Below are 27928 nucleotides of genomic sequence, written 5' to 3' on the forward strand. Positions count from 1 at the left end.
GAAAGCAAATTGTATGTTATCCAATCCTTTTGAATAAGGGCTAAAAGTGAAGAGGTCTTACTCCAATTATACAGGAACTTGGTGAGACCACACCTGGAGTACTGTGTAGTTTTGGTCTCTTGGCCTAATAATGTCAGCTGTGGCTCAGTTGACAGCACTCGCACCAGAGTCAGAAGGTTGCAGGTTCAAGTACCATTCTTGGACTAGAGTACAAAAATTAAAGCTGATACTCTGGTGCAGTACTGAGGGAGCGCTACACTGTTGGAGGTGCTATCTTTTCGATGAGATATTAAACTGAGGCCCTGTCAGCCCTCTCAGGAGGATGTAAAAGATCTCATGGCACTATTTCAAAGAGTAAGGAGATTGTCCCTGGTGTCCTGGCCAATATTTATCCCATAACCAACACAGATTATCTTGTCATTATCACATTGCTGCTTATGGGAGCTTGGTGTACACAGATTGGTTGCTGTGTGTCCTACAACAGCATCCACACTTAAAAAGAACTTACTTTCACTGAAACTTTCATTTCTTTCTTTTTAAACTGAAATAAAATCCTTAATTGTCATCGGCCAATAACAGAACCACTAGAACATCTAATGCTGTTAATGTCATTTGTTCAGGAGTCTAATAATATTTATATCAATCTCAGATACTGATCTCAACTGTAAATTTATAATCGAACTGTTGAGTTAGTGACAGAACTGCCTTTAGAACCAGTTACTTGTCAATTGACCTTATCTACAAATTTGAACATTGTGTGAATAATTAAAGTGCTATGATTCTAAAGTTAATAAAGAATTGCTAGTTCATACTTGATAACTGGCAAGAAAGGGTACAGATGCCAGTGGGAGGTTGGTAGTGTAACAGCTAGTATATTCTGAACTGGCTGCGATGAGCCAAATTTAGGCATCGTCAGAGACTGGGTGGTAAATCCCAGATGGGTACTTAGTGAGGAGTTAGGGAGTCACATGGAGTTTTTGAGCATCCTTGCCAAGATCTCGATTCCAGTACTTATTCTATCAACTTGAAAGTCACATACCAAAAATACAAACTCATTGCCGGGGGCAGAGAATCTGCTTGTCAAAGACTCACATTTTAATCTCATTAAAACTCCATTTGTATCTATAAATCCAGTAACTTCAGGAAGTACAGAACAATTAAAAAGTAGCTCATTTTTTTTTTTAAAGTAAAGCTATTTACATGGTCACCTGAAACAATGCAGCCTCCCATCCCTTTGAACCAAATGAATCCTGGAGGCTATTGTAACACAAGGAATGTTTGAAGGATATATAGAGACAATGATGCTGAAGCAGAGATGCCAATGTATTCCACCCAGACCATCTGCATTCTTACTACAATACTGCATTTAAATAGCGATGGCTCAAACTAACAATGGGGCACTCTACAAGTTGCAGTACAAGTACTGTGCCTTTAACTCATTACGTCCTGCATCCAGGGCATTGTGTGCAAAGCACAGTGGCACCATCAGCATCATGCCAGAATACGGATTAACTCTGCTGTTGGGAGAATGCAGAAGCTGGGGTAGGAAGCAGAATACTAGAATGATGAGATCTCCACACCTGCCACCTATTGAGGCTGCAGCTAAAGTGACCACACAGTCCCTGCTAAACACAGGACCATGCATTCAGACATCTCCCCAGTTATAACCATACCAATACAAGCTGCCCATCTTCCTGGGGATAGGACCCCTGTGGCAACTTAACCGTACAGAAACACTGGTATTAGCAGCATCTGGCATCGGCTAGTCCACTGCTGGGCCAACATAATTCAATCCAACCACCCTCTCCCTTGAATTCCGAGACTGACACTGGTTGTAAAATGCACTCTAGTATGGATAGATTAAAAGTGACAGATTAATTTTAGTGGGCGTGTACACCAAAAACAGCACTTTAGTTCAGCTTTATGGCTTATAAAAAAAAAGAGGTGGGGGCAAAGTAACACTGGGGTTACTGGTATTGTGCAGTCCCAGTAATAAGAGGACAATCCCAACTCCTGCCACTGGTCCAGGATGCCAGCTAACCTCAGCAACTGCGAGGAGCACATTCTGCTGCCCAATGGTCAGGGTCTGGCATCATTGTGGGAAATCATTCAAATCTGTTTGAATGATTTGAAACCATTTCCCTGTCTGGATGGAGGATCACCATTCCTTCTCAAACATTACATGGTGCTGTTAGTTTTACATAAAGCTTGTCGGTGTTAGAACCTTTGCTGCTGCAGGTTAGCGACATCGCAGAACCCATGGTCAGGACTGTCAGCTGAACAAACTCCAAACTGTTTCCCACAAAACCCAGCTCTACTTCTGGGACAGTGTGCCACATTCTAGGTGTAGTCAAGGGCAGATGGGGACACCCTGGCAATACAGCCGAGTTGTATTTTTACTGGGGCAGGGAGTTAATTCATTAACTGCTTCAACAACACAATCACCTTGAGCAATCAAAGCAACAAAAGCTGTGAGCAACTTTAAGCTACAAAGCAATGAGCACCATTGTTCAGAACAAAATGCTGCCACACAAGAAATTAAACACAAAACTAAAACTTTTCTTTAACAATTTAAAACAAAAAGAATAAATCTTCACTTTGCGAATTGAAGGGGTCAGTGATAGATGACGAGATGATGGGGTCTGGAGGCTGCTTTCATCGGCGAGGCAGTATGGCGCTTCGTATCGTGGAGCCCAGGGTCATTTCCTGAGGTCAACACCAGTGCGTTTCTGGAGACTGTGGTCGTGATCAGTTCAAAAAAATAGAGCTTCACATCTGTGAAGTGAATAAATAATCTTTTCCTTCCAACTGAGACACAACACCCGTGAATCACCTGCCGTCAGACAAAGTCAGGAAGTTATTATGGGAACGTCCAAAAAAGATGATAAAGTGGGAAGGGGCTCATCTGCAAACTGCTGGACAGCACAGCTCGCACCTTCACAGAAGCAGCACTCACTCCCCCCAGTGGTCCAGGGCTGACAGTGCAGTACTGAGCCTGACATCAGAAGGATCTCAGACAAGGTCAACAACACTCAAAGCAGTGTCAGAGCTGTTACATTTGGCCTCAGCATTCCTGGTTAAAAGAAAGGATAAGTGACAAGTGCACCTGTTAATGTCAGTGCAGAGGGTCGGAGGAGGTGCCAATAGTCTATTTTTGACTTGATGGGAGGGATATGCTGTATATTTACAGTACAGTCCGGCAGGAGATCCTGGTGAAGTAATCAGACTGGGTATTTAAACCGGTGACATGATTTGCACAAGGCTGACATTTCAAAAATGGTTTAGTTTCTCTGGTAGAATTTAAGGGGTGTGTCCTCACTCCTTCATCCATCGAGCTACACAAAGTGCTTAGTAAAATTCACAAGGAAAGACATTCGGGTCTGTCTGAGCTCAGCAACTGTTAAACTAGCCTGCTACAGATACTGAGAAAGTGCAGTTAACACAGGCAGTTGTACACAGTGATATCAATGGCTGGCCACCTTTGTTCCATCCTCCTTCACTGCTGTCTGTGCAGTAACCATGCACCATCCACACAAGAGCATCTTCCAACGTAGCGATGAAGTTGGATTTTAACCTTCAGGATTAGAGTAGTCTTAGTACTTAGTTCAAAAGGCTCTGAATATCCATCTATTCCCTTCTTTCCTAGTTTTCCCTTCTGGTTTGGGACAGCATTTTGACAAGGATACACTCACCTCCTTAATCTGTTTTGGGGCAGGGGAAGAGGAGGGGACGGGGGGAGATCGGAAGAGAATCTGCTGCCTTTCATTGCTTTTTTGTACAACATTCCAAGAACTAAAGACACAACCACAAATTCAAAACCTCTCTCCTTTGTCCATCAGCATCACAGTTACACTCTGGTCTTAAGGGAACTTCAAAATGAATCGTTCCATCAATATTAAACCTTACAGGACTCATATTAATGGATTTATCAGCAAAATTCTTTTACAATTTACTGCCTAGTGCTCGTTTATACAGTGATATTCACAACAGAGAGTGGTTCAGGAATTTTTAGTGCAAAGAGGCAAACCTCTTGGTACACCCCACTCCGCAAATCTCTCCTGTTCCACATTCAAACAGTATGCAGATGACAGCTGTCAATCATTGCTCATCAACTAAAAGTGCATTTCACCTCCCTGAAGGGATTTTACTAACTCAGTACTCAAGTTTGAGAATTGTGCATAGGCTGAATTAATAACACCTGCATACTGTATTTTAGCCTCTGATCTACTAAACTGCCAACATTTGAGGCTTGTGAATTAAAAATTACCCTGCTCTGTTAAGTTCGTGCAGCCTTTGGACAGCACATGCTCCCACCAGTAGCTGTTAGGCATTAACATTCAAATACCATTCACAATATGGTTTAGCAGGGTTCCACTGGTCAAGCTCGAGAAAACAAAGTAATGGTGATGAATAAGGCTACTTCAATAAATTCATGGCTGCTGCACAATTAGCAAGCAAACAGCTCCTTATCAGGAGGGTATCAGCACATCCTGCCCCGTCCTCTCCCTCTCCTGCATTCCCCCACCCAGTGCTCTCTCCACATCACAAATGGGATGTCCAGTTATTGGTGAAATGCTCCTCACAGACAAGATCAGTAATTATGTGGAATCTTCAGTTTCTGATTTCTGGCTGTTACCATCCAATCCAGTAAAAAAAACTGGCTTAACACAGCAAATGTCATAAAAAAGTGAGAGCTGGAGTGGGGTGCTGGTGAGACCTGTCCAAGTCCAGTCTAGTTTAGTCTGGCCCCAGCTCAGGCCAGAGACCAGCCCCGGCCCGGCCCAGGCCAAACTAGTCCAGTCAAGGTCGAGTCTACCCAAGGTCTATTGTCAAGGTCTAGTCTGCTGTCCACAGTGATGCAAGACAAACTGCCACTGGTAATGTTCCGTTAAACCTATCTGAGGTGCTACATCCATGACTACACTTTATATTTACTTCAACATAGTGCAACCCGCACACAATTCAGAAAAGCAACTGGACTATGATTTGAACAGAAGCTGTGAAACTGGCAGTAAGCTACAGGCAGTGGTCTGCAATATATAACATGTCACCACGATGGGGTGGGAGGGTCTGTACAGGCACATCTGCTTCTAGATTTGAAAATTGACATACGGACAGCTTGATCTTTCTCACAACCATCACGGTTACCAAGATACACATGATACACTGGCAGAACATCACATAAAATCAGCAGGACTCAGCCCTTCCAGGACAGGGAATGTACATGGAGTGTCATGTGTGAGGCCCTGACAGCAGGAACTGCAGCATATTGCACAGTGAGATCGCAGGCTTGAAAACTGAGGAAATGCTTCAATGTCAGAAGCATCTCCACAACATGATATTTGAGGGGAGAAACAAGAAAGGAAAACCAGAGGGGACCATAGGAAGTGGGAACACTAGGATTTCAAACAAACAATTACACCCCAACAGGTTGGAAATTAGTTAAATGGAGGGATTCCATCAGAAGATTCTGACTTGCACATTTCCACTCCTGAGGTAATCATCAGCAGACAGGTCCTAAAAGCTAAAAAACCTCAGCTGTTTGATCTCTGCAGGCCTTCGGCAGCACGACAGGGCTTGTCAAGAGGAAGTGTCCATCTGTACAGGAAAAGCACAAAGCGTGCACACTCCACTTCAAGTCAGTGAGAGCTTGGATTTTGTTTTTTTTTTAAAGGCAAAGTTCATCACAGGAGAAGACAACGAAAGAAGTTGCTCTTTTTCTGCTGTTCAGAGGTGATTCGCACGCCTTGGCTGCTGCCTTGTGGACTATTGCCTTCCTGCATATAAGGAACAGAGTTTAGTTAACAGCAGTAACTGCTTCCCATCAAATCTCAGTGCAATAAATTCACACTGTTACAGCAATTATTTCAACAACTTTAATTTCTATGAGTCATATCCTAACTTGACCAAGTCCTGTTCTCCCACCTCCCTTGTCCTCACTGACCTACACTGGTTCCCTGTCCACCAAAGACTCAATTTAAAAATTCTCATCCATGTTCAAAATAACTCCATGGCCTCTTCCCTCACCATCTCTAACCTCCTCCACCCTGACAATCTTCCGAGATCTTTGCATTCCTTCAATTCTGGTCTCTTGTCCATCTCCCGCTCCCTTGGTATCACCATTGGCAGCCATGCCTTCAGGCATCTGGACCACAAGCTTTAAGATCCTCCTTAAACCTACCTCATGGCCCAAGCCTTTAATCTCCTGTCCGAATATCTCCTCCTTTGGCCTGGGGTCTGATGGCGCTCCTCTGAAGGGCCAAGAGTTGTTAAATGCTCTATACAAATGCAAGTAGTTGTTGTATTACTGCTTGCTGATATGGATACTCAGACTCACTCCTTTATTCCCAGCCAGCAAGATTCCCAGCTCCAGACTCCCACCCTCCACAACCCTCTCCCCACCCACAAGCAGCTGCTTCTTCTAGGTTACACACTGCTCTCTCAGTTCTGGATTGCTAACTCAGTAGAAGAGAAGCACATTAGCAGATACAGGAAGCAAGATATACTCACCAGTTTCTTGTCCATTTTTGTTTTTATGTCTCTGGCAAGAGTGAAAAATGCCTGAAACAGTAAACAGTGGAATCGTTAACTCTCCATCCAGAAAGAGAAAGCAAGTCAAGGAGACTATAAGGTGACAACTAGTGTTATATCAGCCCTCCAGCAGGAAAATCCTTCCTTGCCCCTCTATGGTCAGCTCAAGGTTTTCTGTACAGCTCTCTGCCCACTCCACATGAACTTCAATGCCACGACTCCTTCTGCTGCTGCTCTGCTACCCTTACCTTTCCTTACCACCACCATTCAAGATTCCTATCCATCTCCCTTGCCAGTCCAGTGTCTCTTGACCTTGTCCACCACTCTCATCAGATAGCTATCTTGCCAATAGTCCTGTACAGATCCAGTTTCCTTCTGTTCCAGCATTGGTAATGCTGGCTGCAGCATCTGCCCCAAACTTGGCAAGTAACCATTCCAATTGGCTCAATCACATCTCCTGGCACATATTGGGCCCCTGCACTTCCCGGGCATCAGCCTCTAACATTTCCCCACTCTTCCTCTTGCCTCTGCTCCGAAGTCCTTCGTGCCCAACACGCTCTCCTCTCACCCACTGCTCCCCACCCAAGTATTTCACTGACATGCTTACTGAACTTTCATCCCTATTATCACTTACATCTAAATTCACCTTTACCCCTCCTTTGTTTCTCACCTTGTCCTCAACCTTAACCTGCACATAAACAACCTCAACCAATCCCATTCTTCAACCTCATCATTATGAAAGGCCTTGCCTCTGATCAAGATCTCACATCGACAGGCTATATCCCATCACCGTCTTATCTCACTGCCCACATTTCATTATTAGCTTCCAACTCTTCTATTTGCACGCACTGCCTGCCCCAGAATCTCCCCTTTCACACCAGCACTTGCTAACTTCCCTACCTCTGGTCCACCCACCCTGGCATCACTGCCTCCAGTCAGCCTCTCAACAACTTACCATTCTGCTTTCAATACCCGCCCCCACATCTCTAATCTCTCATGGATTCTTTTCCACCACCACCTCCATCTATAACAGTCAATTCTGTGATGTGCAATCTGAGGACTGCAGGTAATTACCAGACCAGGCTTCACCATCTGAAATATTGTGACCAAAACCCCACAGGTCATCTCCTCCATAACAAACAGGCTCCTTTGAGCTTCCTCCCCCAACTTCATTGTCACCTCTGGTCCCTGATGTGAAAACTCAAGATTTATTCACCTGCCACACCAGCATTCTACAACATATGGCAGTTCCTTTCAAATCTCCATTCCTCTTCATTTATTTCGTCCAGAAAGCTCACCACCCGCTCCCTGACCCTTCACTGAGTAGATGGTTCCAATGGGACACTGGCACCTGCACAGGTCCCACAGACCAAATGGGCTCTTCCACAATGATCTTTGCTCCCTCGAGTGAAACGATCACTAGTCATAGTGCTGGAGCAGTCAGTCACAGCCAATCCAGAAACTCCTCATTTAAATTATTCAACATCAGTTCTTGGGACCTGCAGAACCCTACCCTTTGTCCAATATACTAAAAATATCGCTTGGCATATCCGGGGGGTGGGGGGGGTTGCGCGGAGGCGTGAGAAGAGAAGGTGGGTTTCAGCGATACTCTTCTTTCACAAAATCACACTCCTCAATCACAAAGCACAGAAAGAGGCCATTTGGTCTATTGTGCCTGTATTGGTTCTTTGAAAGAACAGTCGCGCTTAGTTCCACATCCCTGTTTTTTGTCTGGAACCCTGCAAGTTCCTCATCCTCAAGTACCTGTTCAATTCCATTTTAAAATTATTTATGGAATCAGTTCCCACCATCTTCTCAGGTAAAGCATTCCAGTTCCTGATAACTCAGTGAAAAGAATACTGACGCATCACCTCTACATCTTTTGCCAATGATTTTGAATCTCTGACTTGTGTTAACCTTTTATATTCTCAGGAGAACAATCCTAACTTTTCCAACCTGTCCTCATAACTGAAGTTCTCATCCCTGGTAACATCATGGTAAACCTCCTCTAGATCCTTCCTAAGGCCTTTACACCTTCCCTGAAATGCGGAACCAGAATTGTCCAAAATACTCCAGCTGAGGCTGAACCAGTGATTTATAAAGTTTAGTATGATCTCTTTGCTTTTATATTCTATCCCTCTATTTATAAACCCAAGTAACACATGCTTTTTCGGCCCCCTTATCAGCTTGCCCTGCCATCTTTAAGGATATCCAAGCTCTCTGCTCATTTCCACTTTTCAAAATTGTGCCATTTGTAGTGTACAGTCTTTCCATATTCCTCCTCCTAAAGTTCATCACTTCACGCTTGTCTGCACTGAACTCCATCTTGCATGCTTCTGCCCATTTCACCATTCTGTCTGTCATCCTGAAATCACCCTCATCACTATTTACTATTTTGCCAAGTTTTGTATCATTTGAAAACTTTATAATGCTGCTCCTTACACCCGAGTCCAGGTCATTTATAAAAATGGATAAGAGTAATAGACCCAAAACTGACACTTGTGGAACACCTCCCAGTCTGAAAAGACTCCATATCCCACCACTCCATGCTTCCTGTCACGGAACCAATTTTGTATCCATACTGCCACTTTCCACTTAATTCATAAGGCTTCTATTTTAACAAGTATTCTGTGTGACACTTTGTTGAGTGTCTTTCGAAAGTTCATATATATATATTCTACATTACTTTGTTCAACCTTCTGTTACCTCAAAGAATTCAAACAAGTTAGTCAGGCACAATTTGCCTTTAACAAATCCATCCATACTGGTTCTCCTTGCTTAACCCATGCCTTTCCAAATGAAAGTTTATTTTGTCCCTGATAATGGCTTCCAATAACTTCTCCACCATCGATGTTGGGTTAACTGGCCTGTAGTTTCCTGAATAGTGGTATAACATTAGCAATCTGCCAGTTCTCTGGCACTACTACTGTACACAACGAGGACTGAAAGATTGCCAGCAATGCCTCCACTTTTCCTATCTTTGCTTATTTCAGCAACCTAGGATGCATTCCATCAAGACCAGGTAACTTACTAAACTTCACTAATTCTAAATCATTTTAGTGCATCTTCTCTATTGCTATCCTGAAGACAGATACAAAGTATTGATTTAATACTTTGGCTGTGTCCTCTACTTCTACACAAAAATTTCCCTTTGGGTCCTTAAATAGGCCCAACCTTTTCCATTGCTAACTTCTTACATGGGTTTATAAAATGTTTCAGGGTTAAATTTAACGCAGCCCACTAATCATTTCTTGTAACCAGGTATTGGTTCCATGGCAGAACTGATCAGATTGGTCAGCGGTTCAGTGGCAACTTGCATGGCTGTGCTCACCATTGGGCAAATTCCCAAGCTGGGGTGGCTATGAGGTAGCAGTTCAGCTCTGGAGACACAAAGAGCAACAGGTAGTGATGGAACAAGGGCCTGAAGGTCACAGAGGCAGGCAGCACAAACCAGGTGTTGGGTCATGGAGTTTTGGGCACGTAACAACTGGCGGACCGCCAGCGCTCATCACTTTTAGCCATGACAGGCAGTCAACATTTTCATTAGAAGCAGAATACACCAAGCACACTGGACGATACTTACATTCTCCACATTTATATTTGCTTTTGCGCTCGTCTCCATGAATTTGATCCCATAGTCACTGGCTAACTGAAAGAGAAAAAAATTCTAATGACCTCACAGAATGGGACAATGAAGTGGGGAAGAGAATGAGGGGGATGGACAAAGGAATGACTTTTATGCAGTCTCAGGAAGTTCTATAACTCTTAGCAGCTGTACTTTTTAAACTACAAATCATTGTTGTCATGGTAATTGCTGATGAGACAGTTGGTTCCAAAATGTATCTTGCCTCCGCTGCTCTATCCAGGGTCAACCCCGCGAATGCATCAGTGCATGCGTTTATGCGCGTATGAAGAAAAACTTCTCAATATCACTCCTAAACTTACCCTTTACTAGCATGAACCTGTGGTCCCCTTGTCCTACTCTTCCAATCTACTTTTAAGTAATATTTCTGATTTATCTTTTCCAAACCATCTACACTCTTATATCCATCCAGATCATCACTTCTCAGACACTTCCTTTCTGGGTTGAAAGCCCCAGTATCTCCAGTCTTTCCTTAAACTCATTGCCATAACAGTGGCAGCTTGGATCATGACATCCAAAGTGCTCCTTGTGGGCCAGGTTCAGCCTTTCACCCTTGCTATCTGCTCCACAATGCAGAGCCATTTGTTACTCATTGGTCTGTCCCATTAGAATTTCAGGGGCCTGGAATTTCTGAAAGGGATTTAAAAAAAACGCTCAGTGGAGGACAACTCCTAAACTAGAACACCAAGATCTGTCTCTACCCTCAGTATCATGGTATGGGGATAGGGATTTAAACTTTAAAATTGAACAGCTGCAAAGCTAAGCTCCTGGTTTAGATGGGAGGTCAAAGACATACCTGGTGAGCAAGTAACTGCTGTAAATAAGAACAAGCAAAGTCCTTTGTGAGCTGGACTGCTACACCTGGAAGGGAGAGATATGGATTTGCGCTGTGTCTATGCATCAGGACAGAACCAGTAGATCTGCACAGACTGCAGTGACTTCAGATAGAGCCATTCTGATTGGATTTTCCAACTCCCCACAGCTTTGACTCTTTAAAACTAAGGTTCCATGCCCGACACTGACAATTTGGAGAACACTCACTGTGTACATGCCAGCTAAACAAATAGGGAGCTGCAGCTGTCAATGAATTTCTTCACTCCGCAACCCTGGCCCTGCCTCACCGCCCGGCCCACCCCACCACCCAGCCCTGCTCGACAGCAAAGGCCCTCCTGGACCATGCCCCACCCCAGCACAACCTCCCCTGGTTGGCACTGCCCCACAGGAACCTCCCTGCCCCTCCATCCCCAGAAACTGCGCCACCCCGCCCCGGTTCCTCCTTCAACTTGTCCAACCCTCTCTCTGGCTCTGCCCTACAGCTCCCCACTTTATGTGGCCCCTTGCCACTATTCATCCAGGTAAACACACATGGAAAGAGTTTCAAATTTGCTGCTGCTCTCAAGTTTTACAACATTAATCAGACTATATCCTGGCAGCAATGGACTGGTTCTTGAGAATGAACTGCCCAGTACACCACTGCAGCACACTCTAACCTGCATGGGTTCAGTCTGGCAGCTTGTCAGAACAGTTGTGGGGGAGCTAAACCAGAAGTGAATAGAGGAGGTTTGGAGAATTTTCCACACACAAAATGTCTGGCCTTGAAATGTGCTGCCACAAGTGTCCAATCAGTTAACATCATCACTGAAGAACATTAAAGGGGACAGGAGAATGGGATCAGACAGATGGCTCCTGTGGGGGAGGATGAGCATTGGGATAGCCATGGCTGGCTGGTTGGTTTTCTGTACAGAGATTTTGGCACCCCATTCTAGTGGAGTTGTCAGTCATCTGGGGTGAAAGTCATAAAATATTTTAAATTGAATCAAAATTTGGAACTACTCCCTCAATTTCTGCTAGAGGGACTGGGGAAGGGAAGAGGAGGTGAAGCTGCAATGTTACTCACTTGTTATCAGCTCTGTCTCGGATACAGGGAACGCCATTTTTACTAATTCATTTTGGTAGGAAGAACGAGGGGAGGTGATACAAATGAAAGGGTACAATTCTAAAGGAATGCTGGAGCAGAGGGACCTGGGGGTATATGTTCACAAATTATTGAAGGTTATAGGGCAGGTTGAGAAAGTGGTTAATAAAGCATACAGGATCATGGACTTAATAGGGGCATAGAGTACAAAAAAAGGCAGTTATGATAAACCCATATAAAATACTGGTTCGGCTTCAACTAGAGAATTGTGCCCAGTTCTGGCCGTCACACTTTAGGAAGGATGTTCAGGTTTTAGAAAGGTTGCAGAAAAGATTCACGAGAATGGTTCCAGAGATGAGGAACTTCAGTTACGTGGATAGGTTGGAGAGCGGCACAGTGGCGAGCACCGCAGCCTCACAGCTCCAGCGACCCAGGTTCGGTTCTGGGTACTGCCTGTGTGGAGTTGCGAGTTCTCCGTGACCGCGTGGGTTTCTGCCGGGTGCTCCGGTTTCCTCCCACATGCCAAAGACTTGCGGGTTGATAGGTAAATTGGCCATTGCTAAAAAAAAAATTGGCCCTAGTGTAGTTAGGTGGTAGGAGAATTGAGAGAAGATGGGGATGTGAGGGAGAAAATGGGATTAATATAGGATTAGTATAAATGGGTGGTTGATGGTCAGTGCGGACTCAGTGGGCCGAAGGGCCTGTTTCGGTGCTATATCTCTCTATGACTAAGCTGAGTCTGTTCTCCTTGGAGAAGAGGAAGAGGAGATTTGACAGAGGTGCTCAAAATCATGAGGACTAAGTAGATAGGGAGACGGTGAAGTGGCAACGTCACTGGGCTAATAATCCAGAGGCCTGGGCTAATTTCCTGGGGGCATGGGTTCAAATCCCACCATGGCAGCTAGTGGAATTTAAAAAATCTGGAATTAAAAGCTAGTCTCAGTAATACTGTCATGGTACCATCAATTGTTGTAAAAACCCATCTGGTTTAGGGAACTGGAACTAAATCTGCAGCCCTTACCTGGGTCTGGCCTATATGTGACTCCACAGCGATGTGGCTGACTCTTAACTGCCCTCTGAAATGGCCTAGCAAGCCAGTCAGTTGTCAAGGGAAATTAGGGATGGACAACAAATGCTGGTCTTGCCAGCAACATCCATATCCCCTAAAAGAATAAAAAACAAACTGCTTCCATTGGCAGAAGGATCCAGAACCAGAGGACACCGATGTAAGGTGATTGGCAAAAGAAGCAACAGTGAAATGAAGAAAACCTATTTTACGCAGCAAGTGGTTAGGATTTGGAATGCACTGCCTGAGTGTGGTGGAGGCAGATTCAATTGAGGCCTTCAAAAGAGAACAGCATAATTATATGAAAATAAAAAATTTATAGGGCTACAGGGAAAAAGCAAGTATGTGGGACTAGGTGAGTTGTTCTTGGAGAGACGGCACAGACAGGATGGGCCGAATGGCCTCCTTCTGTGCTGTAAACATGCTATGGTTCTATGAGAGCTTCCATCAGACCCCAGTGGCAATTTGGCAAAGTGGAAGAGAAGCAAAAGCATGTTCCTGCATCATGGTCACATTTCTGGACAGAAAGGATTGGGGGAATGGGGGGGTAAAGAAGTTACTTTTAAATGCTGCAGTTTTAAAGGACAGTGCATTCACAAAAAAGAAAATAAAAAGGCCTTGAGACAACAGATGGTTCAAACATTAATGAGCTCAACTTGAATGTTGTTTCTCCTTGGACAATAATTAAGCAATTTATCAGTAATCAATACCCACTGCTTTGGGAAATCTCTGGTCCTTTCTGGATAGGAATAAAGGGAGATTAAATAAAAAGAGAGGCAGACTTTGGCAGTCAGGTCCAGCAAAGTCAGTCAAGTCACGATTCAAAATGACAATAGGAGAAGGATAGTTTGGATTGATCTTAAGTCAAGCAAGATGCAACTGCAGCATGTTCATTATTTTGGTATTAAGTGAATACAAGTTGCCCTGATTGAATCTGATCATTATCGCCACTCTACAGTCACTTTCTCTGAAATAATACTTAACAATTTGCTTCTGGTACGGTCTTACTTCCGGTCATTTTCAAAGAAAAATGGAAAGGGATGTGGGGATATTATGCAAAAGATGCTAATATCTGATTCTGCTCACAAGCTAGCACTATTGGTCCCCTCCTGGATCACAGTGTAGTCAGATATTTCTTAGCATGTGTACGACCCTGAACAAAACACTCAAGCTTGCTCTTGGAGTGACAAGCACCCTGCACCCGAGAGAATACCCAAAGCAAGAACCGAAGCTTCTCACAATCAGTCAGCTGCAGTTAAGAGTTCTGGGGCTCGTACCTTCTCTCCACGTTCTTTGCTGACTTGCCTTTTCTCATTTACGTCACACTTGTTCCCAAGGATCATTTTCTCTACATCCGCTGAGGCATGCTGAGACAGAAGACAGAAAAGCAACAGAAGTGAAAACATCGCAGCTGAATTCAGTGTGCATCCTGACGACCCACACCCTCACTATTCAACACCCACCCATTTCATGACTCTAATCACTCAAGTCTATGCACTCAAATCTTCTATCTACCACACAAGGTAACATTGGCAAAAACATTAGGACCAAGTTAAATACAAAAAGATGCATGAGAAGACCTTCAATGTGTCAAATTACTTACCTTTTCCAAAATGATTTGTATTAGAGGATCTTGATGAATTTTTAATCTCAAAAAGCCTAATTCTGAGCGAGTAATCCTGAGCAAAATATTTTGGAAATGGGCATAATACCCAGCTGAACTCCTCACGCTAACCCCTCCAAGCTCCTCCCCAGGACTGAGTACTGGTAACAAAAAAGCCTCATGTCCAATTCCCATGCTAAACTGCTGCTCGAGCTCCTCACTGAAACCTCCCCTTCCTGTAAGGTTGGACATTACATTAACTGACATGCTTCTAAAGGGTGATACTTAGACCTTTGTTGTGGAGACGGGTGGGAAAGGGAGGAGTTACAAAATCAATTTACATGAGCCCTCAATAAAAGTGCATTTCTATACAGCCTTTCACATCAGACTGTCCAAAATGCTTAACAGTCAATTAATTACTTTTAAATCAGTTTATCTAACCAGCAGTGCATCACTCAGCTCTGTAGAATTTCAGCAAGTACAAATGCAGGTGGTCTTGCTAAACGCATGAAGCAAGCAGGCACGAAAGTACCAGTTTGTGACTGAGTGCAGCGTGACAGAATATGAGCTTGGGAATTTGCTAAGTGTGGCAATTTGGTGCAGTGAGGGAAGAGGCACTGCTCTGATCTTTTAGAAAAAAGGAGTGGTCCTAAAAAGGAAGCCAGAGACCAGCAGCGAGACAGGAGAGCTGAAGCCCAGAAGCATTAATTAGGTGAGCAGGCAGGTCAGTTTTAAGTTTTTTTTCTCATTAAATGGGGGCAGTATTTTAACTGGGACTGGAAAGATACACATATTGCATTAAAATCACAGCTTAACTAGTTAAACCAATTGATCGAACGACAGATAATTGCCAAGTGATATTTCTACACTTAAGTTATTAAATAAATCACAGTAAAGATGGCAGGACAGGTGATGTCTTGCAACTGTGTATGTGGGAACTGGTGGATACCTGCGTGATCCACAGCAACCACATCTGCAGTAAGTGTCTGCAGGAACATCGGCTCAGGGTTGATGAGCTGGAGTCTGAGCTTTGGACTCTACAATGCCTCGGGGAGGGAGGTTACCTGCCCGGTGCCAGGGATAAGGACATCTCCTCAAAGCTGCAGAGGAACTTGGGAGTGGGAGGAGAAGGATCCAATTGTCGCGGTTCACATGGGTACCAACGACATAGATAGGACTAGGAAACAGGTTCTGCTGAGGGACTATAAGCAGCTCGGGGCTAAATTAAAAAGCATGACCACAAAGGTAATAGCTGGATTATTACCTGAGCCAAGAGCAAATTGGCATAGGGCAAATAAAATCAGAGTTGAATATGTGGCTCAAAGATTGGTGTGGAAGAAAAGCGTTGATTCATGGGACACTGGCACCAGTACTGGGGATAGAAAGAGCTGTACCATTGGGACAGGCTTCGCCTGAACCACACTGGGACCAGTGTCCTGGCAAATTGTATAACTAAGGCAGTTGAGGGGGCTTTGGGGAAGCGGGAAGCGGTGGAGGGAGGGTTCAAGTAAGGGGAGATTTGGGAAGTTTAAGGACAAGGAAACAGAGCAAGATAATGATACAGGTTATGCGAACCAATGTGTCAGGAAGGGACAGAGCGTACAAACATAACAGTGCACCAAAAAAATAAGGTCAGAGTCGAGAAAAAAGGCAGAACTAAAGGCTCTATCTCAATACTCACAGCATTCGTAACAAGATGGATGAATTGATAGCACAGATAGAAACAAACAAGTATGATATTACAGCCATTACAGAGACATGATTGCAAGGTGACCAAGGTTGGAAACTGAATATTCAAGGGTGAGGCACATTTTGGGAGGAAAGGGAAAGGAGGTGGGGTAGCTCTGTTAACAAAGGATGAGATCAGTATAGTAGTGAGAAATGATCTTGGTTCAGAGGATCAAGATGTAGAATCAGTTTGGGTAGAGATAAGAAATAGCAAAGGAGAAAAAGTCACTGGTGGAAGTAGTTTATAGGCCCCCTAACAGTAGCTACAAAGTATGAGAGAGTATACATCAAGAAATAATGGGGGCTTGCAAGAAAGGTATGGTAATAATCATGGGTGATTTTAATCTTTAAATCAAGTGGACAAATCAAATTGACAAAGGAAGCCTGAAGGGTGAGTTTATAGAGTGCATTCGAGGCAGTTTCTTAGAACAATACATTCTAGAACCTACCAGGGAACAAGCTATTTTGGACCTGGTAATGTGTAATGAGACAGAATTAAAGACCTCATGGTAAAGGATTCTCTAGGCAACAGTGATCATAAAATGATGAATTTCACATTCAGTTAGAGGGGGAGAGGTTTGGGTGTCTTAAACTTAAATAAAGGCAGTTAGAGAGTTGGCTAAAGTGGACTGGGAAAATAGGTTAAAAGGTAAGAGAGTAGAAAAGCAGTTAGACATTTAAGGAGATATAAAGGATATATTGCATTGAGGAAGAAAGACTCGACCGGAAGGATGCACCATCTGTGGCCAAGGACGTTGAGGTTGGTATCAAATTGAAAGCAAAGCGTGAAATGCTGCGAAGGTTAGTGGTAGGCCAGAAGATTGGGAAAATGTTTACAAACCAGCAAAGGATGACTTAGAAGAAATAAAGAGGGAGAAATTGGAGGAGAGAAAACTAGCAAGAAATATAAAAATGGATGGGGGAGGGGGTAGTGTTGTGGTAATGTCACTGACCTAGTAATCCTGGGCTAATGCCCTGGGGACATGGGTTCAAACTGGTGGAATTTAAATTCAATTAGTTCATAAAAATCTGGAATTGAAAGCTAGTCTCAGTAATGGTGCCATGAAACTATTGATTGTTATAAAAACCCATCTGGTTCACTCATGGCCTTTAGGGAAGGAGATCTGCTGTCCTTACCTGGTCTGGCCTACATGTGACTCCAGACCCACAATGTGGTTGACTCTTAACTGCCCTCTGAACTGGCCTAGTAGGTCACTCAGCTGTCAAGGGCAATGCCCACATCCCATGAAAGAATTTTTTAAAAAGTAAAAGCTTCGACAAGTATATAAAAAGGAAGAGAGTAGCTAAAGTGAGCATTGATCCCTTAGACAGTAAGACTGGGGAGTTAATAATGGGAAACAAGGAAATGGCAGAGGCTTTGAACAAGTATTTTGCATCCATCTTCACAATAGAAAACACAAAAAGCATCTAAAGAATAGTAGAAAATCAAGAGGCAAAAGTGAGGAACTTAAATTAATCACTATCACTAGAGAAAAAGTAATGGGAATACTAATGGGACTAAAGGCTGACAAGTCCCCTGGACCTAATGACCTGCATCCGAGGGTCTTAAAGGGAGTGGCTGCAGAGATAATGGATGCATCGGTTGTAATTTTCCTAGATTCTGAAAAAGTCCTTGCGGATTGGAAAACCACAAATGTAACATCTCCGTTCAAGAGAGGAGGGAGACAGAAAGCTGGAAATTATAGGCAAGTTAGCCTAATATCTGTCGTTGGGAAAATGCTAGAATCCATTATTAAAGAGGTAGTAGCAGGACATCTACAAAAAAAATCACAATACAATCTGGCAGAGTCAACACGGTTTTGTGAAAGGGAAATAGTGTTTGACAAATTTTTTTTTTTTATAAAGAGTTCTTTGAGGATGAACAAACAGGGCGGATAAAAGGGAACCAGTAGAAGTAGTGTATTTGGATTTCCAAAAGGCATTCAATAAGGTACCACATAAATGGTTACTATACAAGGTACAAAAGAGCTCATGGGGTTCAGGGTGATATTAGCATGGGTAGGGGACAAGCTAATTAACAGGGAACAGAGTCGGGATAAATTGGTCATTTTCAGGTTGGCAAACTGTAAGTAGTGGAGTGCCACAGGAATCAGTGCTGGGGCCTCAACTCTATGATCTCTATTAATGACTTGGATGAAGGCACCAAATGCATTGTAGCCAAGTTTGCTGATATGAAGATAGGTAGGAAAACAAGTTGTGAAGAGGATACAAAGAGTCTGCAAAGGGAAATAGATAGGTTGAGTAAGTGGGCAAAAATTTGGCAGATAGAGTATAATGTGGGAAAACGTGAGGTTGTCCACCTTGGCAGTAACAATAGAAAAACAGATTACTTAAATGGAGAGAGACTGCAGAATGCTGTGGCAGAGGGGGATCTGAGTATCCTTGTACTTCAATCACAATGATGTAGTGGCAATAACAGAAATGTGGCTTAAAAATGGCAAGGAGTGGGCGCTTAATATACAAGGATATCAAGTATTCAGAAAAGATAGAGAAGGAAAAAAATGAAGGTGGGGAGGCAGTCCTGATTAGAAAAGTCACTGCAGTACAGGAAAGGGAGGTGGTCCTTGAAGGGGCAAGGACAAAATCCATTTGGTTAGCATTTGAGAAGCAAAATGGATATGGTCACGAAACTAGGGGTATTCTACAAGCCTCCAAATAGGGAGAAAGAGAAATCTGCAGGGAAATCAAAGATGTGTAAGAACTATAGAGTGGTGATATTGGGGGCCTTGCATTACTCAAACAACAATTGGGATAATTCTAGAGTAAAGATTAAGGGTGGAGGGATGGGGGAAGAATTTCTGAAATGTGTTCAGGAGAACTTTCTTGATCAGTATGTTCTCAGCCCAACTAGAAAGGAGGCATTGCTGGATCTGGTACTGGGAATTGAGGTGGGTCAAGTGGACCAAGTGTGTCAGAGAGCACTTGGGTGAGAGTGACCATCATATCATAAGGTTTAGATTTGTAATGCAGAAAAACAAGGAACAAAATATGGCAAAATGTCTAGATTGGAAGAGGGCTAACTTCAATGTGATGAGACAGGATCTAGCCAGGGTAGAATGGAGCCAAAGACAGACAGGAAGAGTACAGGCTAGGTACATTCCAACAAGGGGGAAAGGTAAGGAAACCAATAACGGGGCTCCTTGGATGACTAGGGAGATAGAGATTAAGATGAAACAAAAAAAAGAGGGTGTATGATGCATGTCAGGCGAATTCTTCAAGTGAGAACCAGGCCATATACAATAAGATGGGAGGGGAGGTAAGGGGAAAATTAGAGAGAGACAGAGAAGAAGAATAGAATGGCAGCCAGTACAAAAGGGAACCCGAAATCTTCTACTGGCATAACAATGGCAAGCAGGTAGTAAGAGTGCAGTGGGACCTATTAGGGACAAAGAGGGTAATATATGCTTAGAGGGGCAGGGCAAGGCAAAATAATGAGTACTTTATATCAGTGTTCACTAAGAAAATGTAATCTGACAAAATATCGGTAGAAGCGGAGAGTAGAGGCAATGGATAGGGTAAAAATTGAAGGGGGGTTATACTAAAAAAGGCTAGCAGTGCTTAGGGTAGATAAGTCACCTGGTCTCGATGGCTTGCATCCCAGCTTGCTAAAGGATGTGGGGATGGAGACAGAAGGGCTTGTCATAATCTTCCAATATTCCCTGATACGGGGAAGGTGCCAGAGGATTGGAGAAATGGCAAATGTGACATCTTTATTCAAGAAAGAGTGTAAGGACAGTCCTAGCAACTATAGGCCGGTTAGTTAGTTTATTAGTGTGGGTAAGGATTCAGAAATAATCAGGAGAAAAAAAAAATCAACCGACACTTAGAGAGGTTAGAGTTAATTAAGGACAGCCAGTGCAGGTTTGTAAAAGGCAGATCATGCTTGACTAATCTAATTGAATTTTTTGATGAACAGAAGGTTGAAGAAGAGATTGTGATAGATGTTGTTGATATGGATTTTAAGAAATCATTCGAATACAAGGCTGATGAACAAAATTGAGGCTCATGGAGTAGGAGGGTCAATGTCCAAGTGGATAAAAAAAAATTAGGTTGAGAGAAAACAGCAAGTTGCAGTAAATGGTTGCTTTCCAGCCTGGAGGATGGTAGATCGTGGTGTTCCCCAAGGGTCAGTGCTACACATAAATGACTAGGAATTTGGAATACAGAGTAGAATTTCAGAATTTGCTGATGACACCTAATTTGGAGGTGCAGCAAACAGTGAGGATCTGAAATGAACTGCCTGCTTCAGGACATAGATACGCTAGCAGAATGGGCAGAGAGGTGGCAGATGGAATTTAATTCTGACAAATGTGAGCTGATGCATTTTGGCAAAAGGAATAGTGAGACACAATATATACTTAATGGCACAATTCTAAAAAGAGCGTGCAGGAACAGAGGGCTCTGGCAGTGCATGCGCATCAATCTTTAAGGTGGCAGGACATATTGAGATAATGGTTAGTAAAGCATATGAGATCTTGGGCTTCATAAACAGAGACATTGAGTACAAAAGCAGGGAAGTTATGCCGAACCTTTATAAAGCTCAGATTAGGCCCCAGCTGAAGTATTGCCTCCAGTTCTGGTCACCACATTTTAGTAAGGATGTGAGGGTCCTTGAGAGAGTGCAGAGGAGATTTACTAGAATGATTCCAGGGAGGAGGATTTTAGTTACAAGGTTAGGTTGGAAAAACTGGGTTTGTTTTCCTTAGAACAAAGGAGATCGAGGGGAGATTTAATAGAAATGTACAAGATTATGACATGGCTTAGATATCTTAGACACGGAAAAACTGTTCATTAACTAATGGCACAAGTTGAAGGTTTTGGGCAAGAGATGCAGGGGGAATTATGAGGAAGAACTATTTTATGCAGCAGGTGGTAATGACCTGGAACTCGCTGCCCACAAGAGTGGTGGAAGCTGAGACAATTCAATGACTTCAAAAGGAAATTGCATGGTAAAGAAATGCAGGGCTATGGGGATCACGTGGGGGAGTGTGACTGACTGAATAGCTCTGTGCAGAGCCGGTATGGACTCGATGGGCCGAATGGCTTCCTTCTGTGTGGTAAATGACCGACAAAAGGTCAGTATGCAGGTACAGCATGTTATTAGGAAGGCAAATGGAATGTTAGCCTTTATTGCAAAGGGGCTGGAGTATAAAAGTATGGAAGTCTTGCTACAACTGTCGAGGGTATTGGCAAGACCATACCTAGAGTACTGTGTACAGTTTTGGTCATCTTATTTAAGGAGGGACACACTTGTACTGGAAGCAGTTCAGAGAAGGTTCACTAGACTGATTCCTGGGATGAGGAGTTTGTCTTTGAGGAAAGGTTGAGCAGGTTGGGCCTATAGATATTGGAGTTTCAAAGAATGAGAGGTGATCTTATTAAACGTACAAGATTCTAAGGGGGCTTGACAGGGTAGATGCTAAGAGGTTGTTTCCCCTCATGGGGGAATCAAGAACTAGGGTGCACAGATTCAAATTAAGGGGTCTCCCATTTAATATGGGAATGAGGAGGAATTTCTTTTCTCAGAGGGTCGTTAATGACTACCGTATATTTATGTCCTCTATAGTTTTGGACTCCCCCACAAGTGAAACATCATCTCTATGTCTACCCTGTCAAACCCCTTCCCCAGCGAGGCTGGATCATTGAATATATTGAAGGCTTAGTTGGACAGATTTTGATTGACAAGGGTGTCAAGGGTTATGGGCAGCAAGCAGGAAAGTGGAGTTAAGGCCGCAATCAGATCAGCCAAGATCTTACTGAATGACTGAGCAGGCTCAAGGGGCCGAATGGCCTACTCCAGTTCCTATTTCTTACATTCTTAAATGTCTAGTCCGAGAGGTGACACCTCTGGCACAGAGGCAGCAGCACTCCTGCAGTACTGCACTGAAGCACCAGCCTAGATCATGTGCTTAAAATTGGGGAGGGGTTTGAAGCCATGACCATCTCAAAGGCAAGTGCGCAACCACTGAGCCAAGGCAAACACAGTAAAATTGCATGTCTATTTGGAAAGCCCAATAGGTTTCTAATATATACCTCTTCGATATTCCGAATCCAGTTCTTGATGTTATCAAAGGACTTCTCATTAGTGATATCATACACCAACATGATTCCCTGTCAAAGCAGAAGTGTTAAATTAGTCACTGCACGAAGAACCTCCAACTTTCATCAACACCTACCAAGGCCCTTAGGAACAAGCAGAGTGCAACTAACACGTCACAGCTCAGTCATAATCTTTATCGAAAGATAGAAAAATAGGAGTAGGAGTAGGCCATTCGGCCCTTCAAGCCTGCTTCATTCAATACGATCATGGCTGATCATCCAAACTCAGTAACCTGTGCCCGCTTTCTCCCTGTATCCCTTGATCCCATTAGCCCTAAGAACTATATCTAAGTCTTTCTTGAATATATTTAATGATTTGGCCTCAACTGCTTTCTCTGGTAGAGAATTCCACAGGCTCACCACTCTCTGGGTGAAGGAATCCCGCCTCATCTCAGTTCTAAATGGCTTACCCCTTATCCTTAGATTGTGACCCCTGGTCCTGGACACTCTCACCATAGGGAACATCCTTCCTCCATCTAGAGTAATGGTACAAGTACTAGGGGACACAAATTGAAGGTTTTGGGCAAGAGATGCAGCAGGAAGAATGAGGAAGAACGTTTTTACGCAGCAGGTGGTAATGACCTGGAACTCGCTGCCCACAAGAGTGGTGGAAGCTGAGACAATTCAATGACTTCAAAAGGAAATTGGATGGTAAAGAAATGCAGGGCTACGGGGATCACGTGGGGGAGTGGGACTGACTGAAGGGCTCCCTGCAGAGCTGGTATGGACTCGATGGGCCGAATGGCTTCCTTCTGTGCTGTAAATGACCGACAAAAAGTCAGTATGCAGGTACAGCATGTAACTTCAGGACAGTATTTACTGAGCTCTAAACAAAAACTCACAAATGCTTACACCCCACCCCCTCATGCACTCCCAGCTCAACTTGCTAAGCATTCAGGTTTAAAAAAAAATTAAACCTGTGACGACTTTAGACTTTGAATGGTATCCCATCCCTCACTAACTGTACAAGTGGCACCTTGTAATTCCATCACCCAGCCTTCACATCATTTAGTACAATACCTGCTAACCAGGTTAATAACATATGAAGCTGATATGCCAGCAACACCTTACCATGGCCCCTCTGTAGTAAGCAGTAGTGATTGTTCGAAAACGCTCCTGCCCAGCTGTGTCCCTAGGAGAGTTGAACAGATTTAGTTACACTCTGATGTTGTCAATCTTTCCATTAACCTTTGTGACATCACATTTACTTTGACGTCCTTTGTCTCATCCAAACATCTCTGATGCTCATAAAACCTATGTGATTAACAAGCACTCTACTGATTAAACCAAACACATCCCTTTACTCCACTCATACAAGGAGATTAATTGCTATAGTGTGTTAACACTGTTTTTTCACAAGGGTTGGATTTAATTAAGATTGCTCCAGCTTGCTGTAAATGGCCTAAATATAAGATGCAAGAGCAATGTCAAGTACAGTTCGTACCTACAGCAGCTTTGGATTAATCAGTGGGGCGATACTGGGCTGTGTCAAGTGCCACCAATCAAGTAACACTCTACAAGTCAGCCTCCTCTAAAAGAGACAAACACAGACAGACTCTTCAAAGTTGTGATCGGACTTGAAGGTAGTGAGAACAAGAGAGAGACCAGGAGAGCTTCTCTGAAAAAGAGAAGGCTGAGCTTTAAAATTATGAAGGGGTTTGACAGGGTAGACGCAGAGATGATGTTTCACTTGTGGGGGAGTCCAAAACTAGAGGATGCAAATATCTTCTTTCTTTTGGGCCTCCTTATCTCGAGAGACAATGGATACGCGCCTGGAGGTGGTCAGTGGTTTGTGAAGCAGCGCCTGGAGTGGCTATAAAGGCCAATTATAAGGTATTAATAAATCCAATAGGGAATTCAGGAGAAACCTTCTATATCCAGCCAAGGCTCAGAGACCCTGAAATGTGTTATTCCAGCTGGTCACCCAGTTAGGACTACCCTACTGATTCAGGAAATGAGTGGAACTTCAGCACCCAGCAACAGGCCAACCCCTCCCAGTTCCATTAGTGAGTCAATCTGGCTGTACAAACAACAAGTGTCCTAAAGAACTGTCAGTATGAAGTCGATCAGGAAGGATTAACTTGGTTCAAATGCTGCACTGTCAGGCTTGTTCTCTGTACCATTCTGATCAGTCTCGGGGGATGCAAATTGGACACCCGACGGTGGTGTTCAGAGCACAGTATCTGGGCACCAATGGTCTTGGTCTCATTCCACTGTACACTTCTAACTTCTTCCCTTTCCATATCTGCTCAAAACCCATGTCATTTCCGCAGCAAACGGGGACCAGCTGCCAGGCCTCTAACCATTCTACTCCATAACTAGCCACAGCTCTTTCAGCTGTCAGTACCTCGCACTGTATTGTCAATTGAGGACATAAGGCAGAATGCAACTGCTCCGGCACAGCAGGTTGGAACAACACCCGTTCCCTGCCACTGCACATGTCTCTAAATAAAACAAGCAGCTCAACCCACTCCCTAGTAGATGCGAGACCGCAACTCTAAACTGAGGCAGGCACAGCAACTGGCAATTTCACTCAGTTAAGATAAAGAAAGTGCCTCCACCCTCCCCACCCTACACTGTAACAGAGGAGCTAATGGGATCCAAGATGCTTTGAAAATTAGGAAAGATTTTGAGGATCAAGACTGTTTCCACTTGTTGGTGAATCAGTAACAAGGGGGGACAGACTCAGGATTAACACGAGAAGAATGACGGGAACACAGGAACAGGAGGAGTCCATTCATCCCCTCAAACCTGTTTCGCCATTCTATTAGATCATGACTGATCTACATCTTAACTCCATTTACCCACATTGGTTCCATAATCCTTAATACTCTTACTTAACAAATATCTATCAACCTCAGTTAGAACTTAGTGGGATAAGGGGAAGTTACAGAAATGGCCTGTACCCTTGATCCCCTCCCCATTCAACTCCTGGTCACTGAATAAGCCTCTCATCCCCTAAACTACCAGATGCTTAATGGCTCTCTTCCTCCAGACACCAACCCTGACAACTCCATATAATCATCTCCTCCTCCAAGGAAACATACCCTTGACCCCTCAGTCTGCGTCAATCACTGCCTCATCTCTAAGCTGCCATTCTTCGTGAATGTATTACTTCCCCAATCTGTGCTCATGATTCCCAAAGCTTTGAATTCAAATCCCTCTAGTGCAGCTTCCACCCTTCCAGCCAAAGCCGGTCTGTCCAAGTGATAGATGGCAACCACATCGTAGAATCAGACAGCACAGCAGGTCATTCAAACCATTTTATCTATGCCAGCTTTTTGAAAGAATTATCCAAGTATTCCCACTCCCCTGCTTTCCTCATTGCCTCGCAAATTTTTCCTTTTCAAATATTTGTCCAATTCCCTTTTGAAAGTTACTAGTGAATCTGCGTCCAGCGCCCTTTCAGATATTGCATTCCAGATCACAACAATCATTGACTGGAACTCCCTTTGCATGCCTGTCCAACCACAGCATTTCTACCAATGGCTTCTCTTCCCATATCTGGCACAACCCAATACTGCTTATTTCCATATGACCCACAACTATCTCAGCCCTTCCAACACCAAAACGCTGATCTACATTTTTGCCCTTTTCAGCCTCAATCACCAATATTCCTTGCAATGGTCTCCACCCCCTTCACAAGCTGCAACTAGCCCAAACACAGCCACCATATTCTGGACTGTACAATGCCCTGCTCGCCCACCATGCCTATTCCCAGCAATGTACACTAGCTCCTAGTCCTTCAAAACATTCTATTTAAAGTTTTCATTCTTTTGTCAATCCATGATCTTATCCCATCCTATCCTCCAGCCTCATATTCCCACCGCTCCCCTCAAATGTTCTGACTCTGGCCTTTTGGACATTCAGCTCTTCTTTACCTACAGCCAGCCCAACCTCACTCTCTTAAATCCTGCCACTTCACTCCTGCTCTCCATATAAAGAAAGACTTGTATTTATAGAGCACTTGCTATCCTAACTGCTATGTTAGCCTTTATTACAAAGTAAAGTGCAAGCGTACAGGGCCTGATGAGACTTCACCAGAATTACTGTGTGCTATTTAGTGCCAGTTATTGCTATTACAGAGACATGGTTGAGGGAAGGGCAGGACTGGCAGCTCAATATTCCACGGTATAAAATCTTCAGGCGTGACAGAGAAGGGGGTGAGAGGGGAGCTGGCATTGCACTGTTGATCAAGGAGTCAACTACTACAGTAAGGAGGGATGATATCTTAGAAGGTTCCTCAAATGAGGCCATATGGGTAGAACTTAAAAACAAAAAGGGGTCAATCACTTGGCTGGAAGTGTACTACAGGCCTCCAAACAGTCAGGCAGAGATAGAGGAGCAGATATGTAGGCAAATCTCAGGTATAAAAATAATAGGGTAATAATAGTAGGGGATTTCAACTTCCCCAGTATCAACTGGGATAGTCTTAGTGCAAAAGGCTTAAAGGGGGCAGAATTCTTAAAATGCATACAGGAGAGCTTTTTGAGCCAGCACATAGAAAGTCCTACAAGAGAAGGGGCAGTAATGGACCTAATCCTAGGGAATGAAGCTGGACAAGTGGTAGAAGTGTCAGTAGGGGAACATTTCGGGGACAGTGACCATAACTCTGCAAGATTTAAGGTAGTTATGGAAAAGGTCAAAGATGGACCGGAAATAAAGGTATTGAGTTGGGGGTAGGCCGATTTCAATATGATAAAACAGGATCTGGCCAAAGTGGACCGGGAGCAGCTACTTGCAGGAAAGTCTACATCATATCAGTGGGAGTCATTCAAAGAGGAAATAGAGAGAGTTCAGAGCCAACGTGTTCCCGTGAAGGTGAAGGGGAGGACCAACAAGTCCAGGGAACCCTGGATATCAAGGGACATAGAGGATTGAAGGAGGGGAAAAAAGGAGGCATATGGCAGATTCAGAGCACTGAAAACAGTGGAGGCACTAGGGGAGTATATAAAGTGTAGGGGGTACTTAAAAAAGTAATTAGGAGAGCAAAGAGGAGACATGAAAAAACACTGGTGGGCAAGATAAAGGAAAATCCTAAGGTGTTTTATAAGAATATTAAGGGCAAGAGGATAACCAGGGAAAGAGAAGGGTTCATTAGGGACCAAAGTGGCAACCTGTGTATGGAGCCAGAGGACATAGGTGAGGTTTCAAATGATTACTTTTCATCTGTGTTCATGATGGAGAAGGAAAATGTAGGTGTAGAGATCAGGGAGGGGGATTGAGATATACTTGAACATATTAGCATTGAAAGGGAGGAAATATTAGCTGTTTTAGCAGGCTTAAAAGTGGATAAATTCCCAGGCCCAGATGAGATGTATC

At 43.7% G+C, this 27928-nt stretch overlaps 1 protein-coding gene across 1 annotated transcript in view; it reads right to left on the reverse strand.

The window, feature by feature from the left end:
• Nucleotides 1-1064: 1064 nt before the first annotated feature.
• Nucleotides 1065-27928, reverse strand: part of rab8a (RAB8A, member RAS oncogene family) — a 64978-nt gene continuing 38114 nt past the window's right edge. Inside the window, exons 3-8 of the mRNA XM_068016699.1 lie at nt 23678-23738; nt 22541-22618; nt 14433-14522; nt 10115-10180; nt 6511-6561; nt 1065-5777 (exon numbers count right to left, since the gene is read on the reverse strand). Of these exons, the coding sequence (XP_067872800.1) occupies nt 5685-5777; nt 6511-6561; nt 10115-10180; nt 14433-14522; nt 22541-22618; nt 23678-23738 (439 nt within the window). The 3' untranslated portion in view covers nt 1065-5684. The remainder of the gene's footprint in view (nt 5778-6510; nt 6562-10114; nt 10181-14432; nt 14523-22540; nt 22619-23677; nt 23739-27928) is intronic.

Source organism: Heterodontus francisci, chromosome 36 (assembly GCF_036365525.1).
Source record: "Heterodontus francisci isolate sHetFra1 chromosome 36, sHetFra1.hap1, whole genome shotgun sequence".
Classification (NCBI taxonomy): domain Eukaryota; kingdom Metazoa; phylum Chordata; class Chondrichthyes; order Heterodontiformes; family Heterodontidae; genus Heterodontus; species Heterodontus francisci.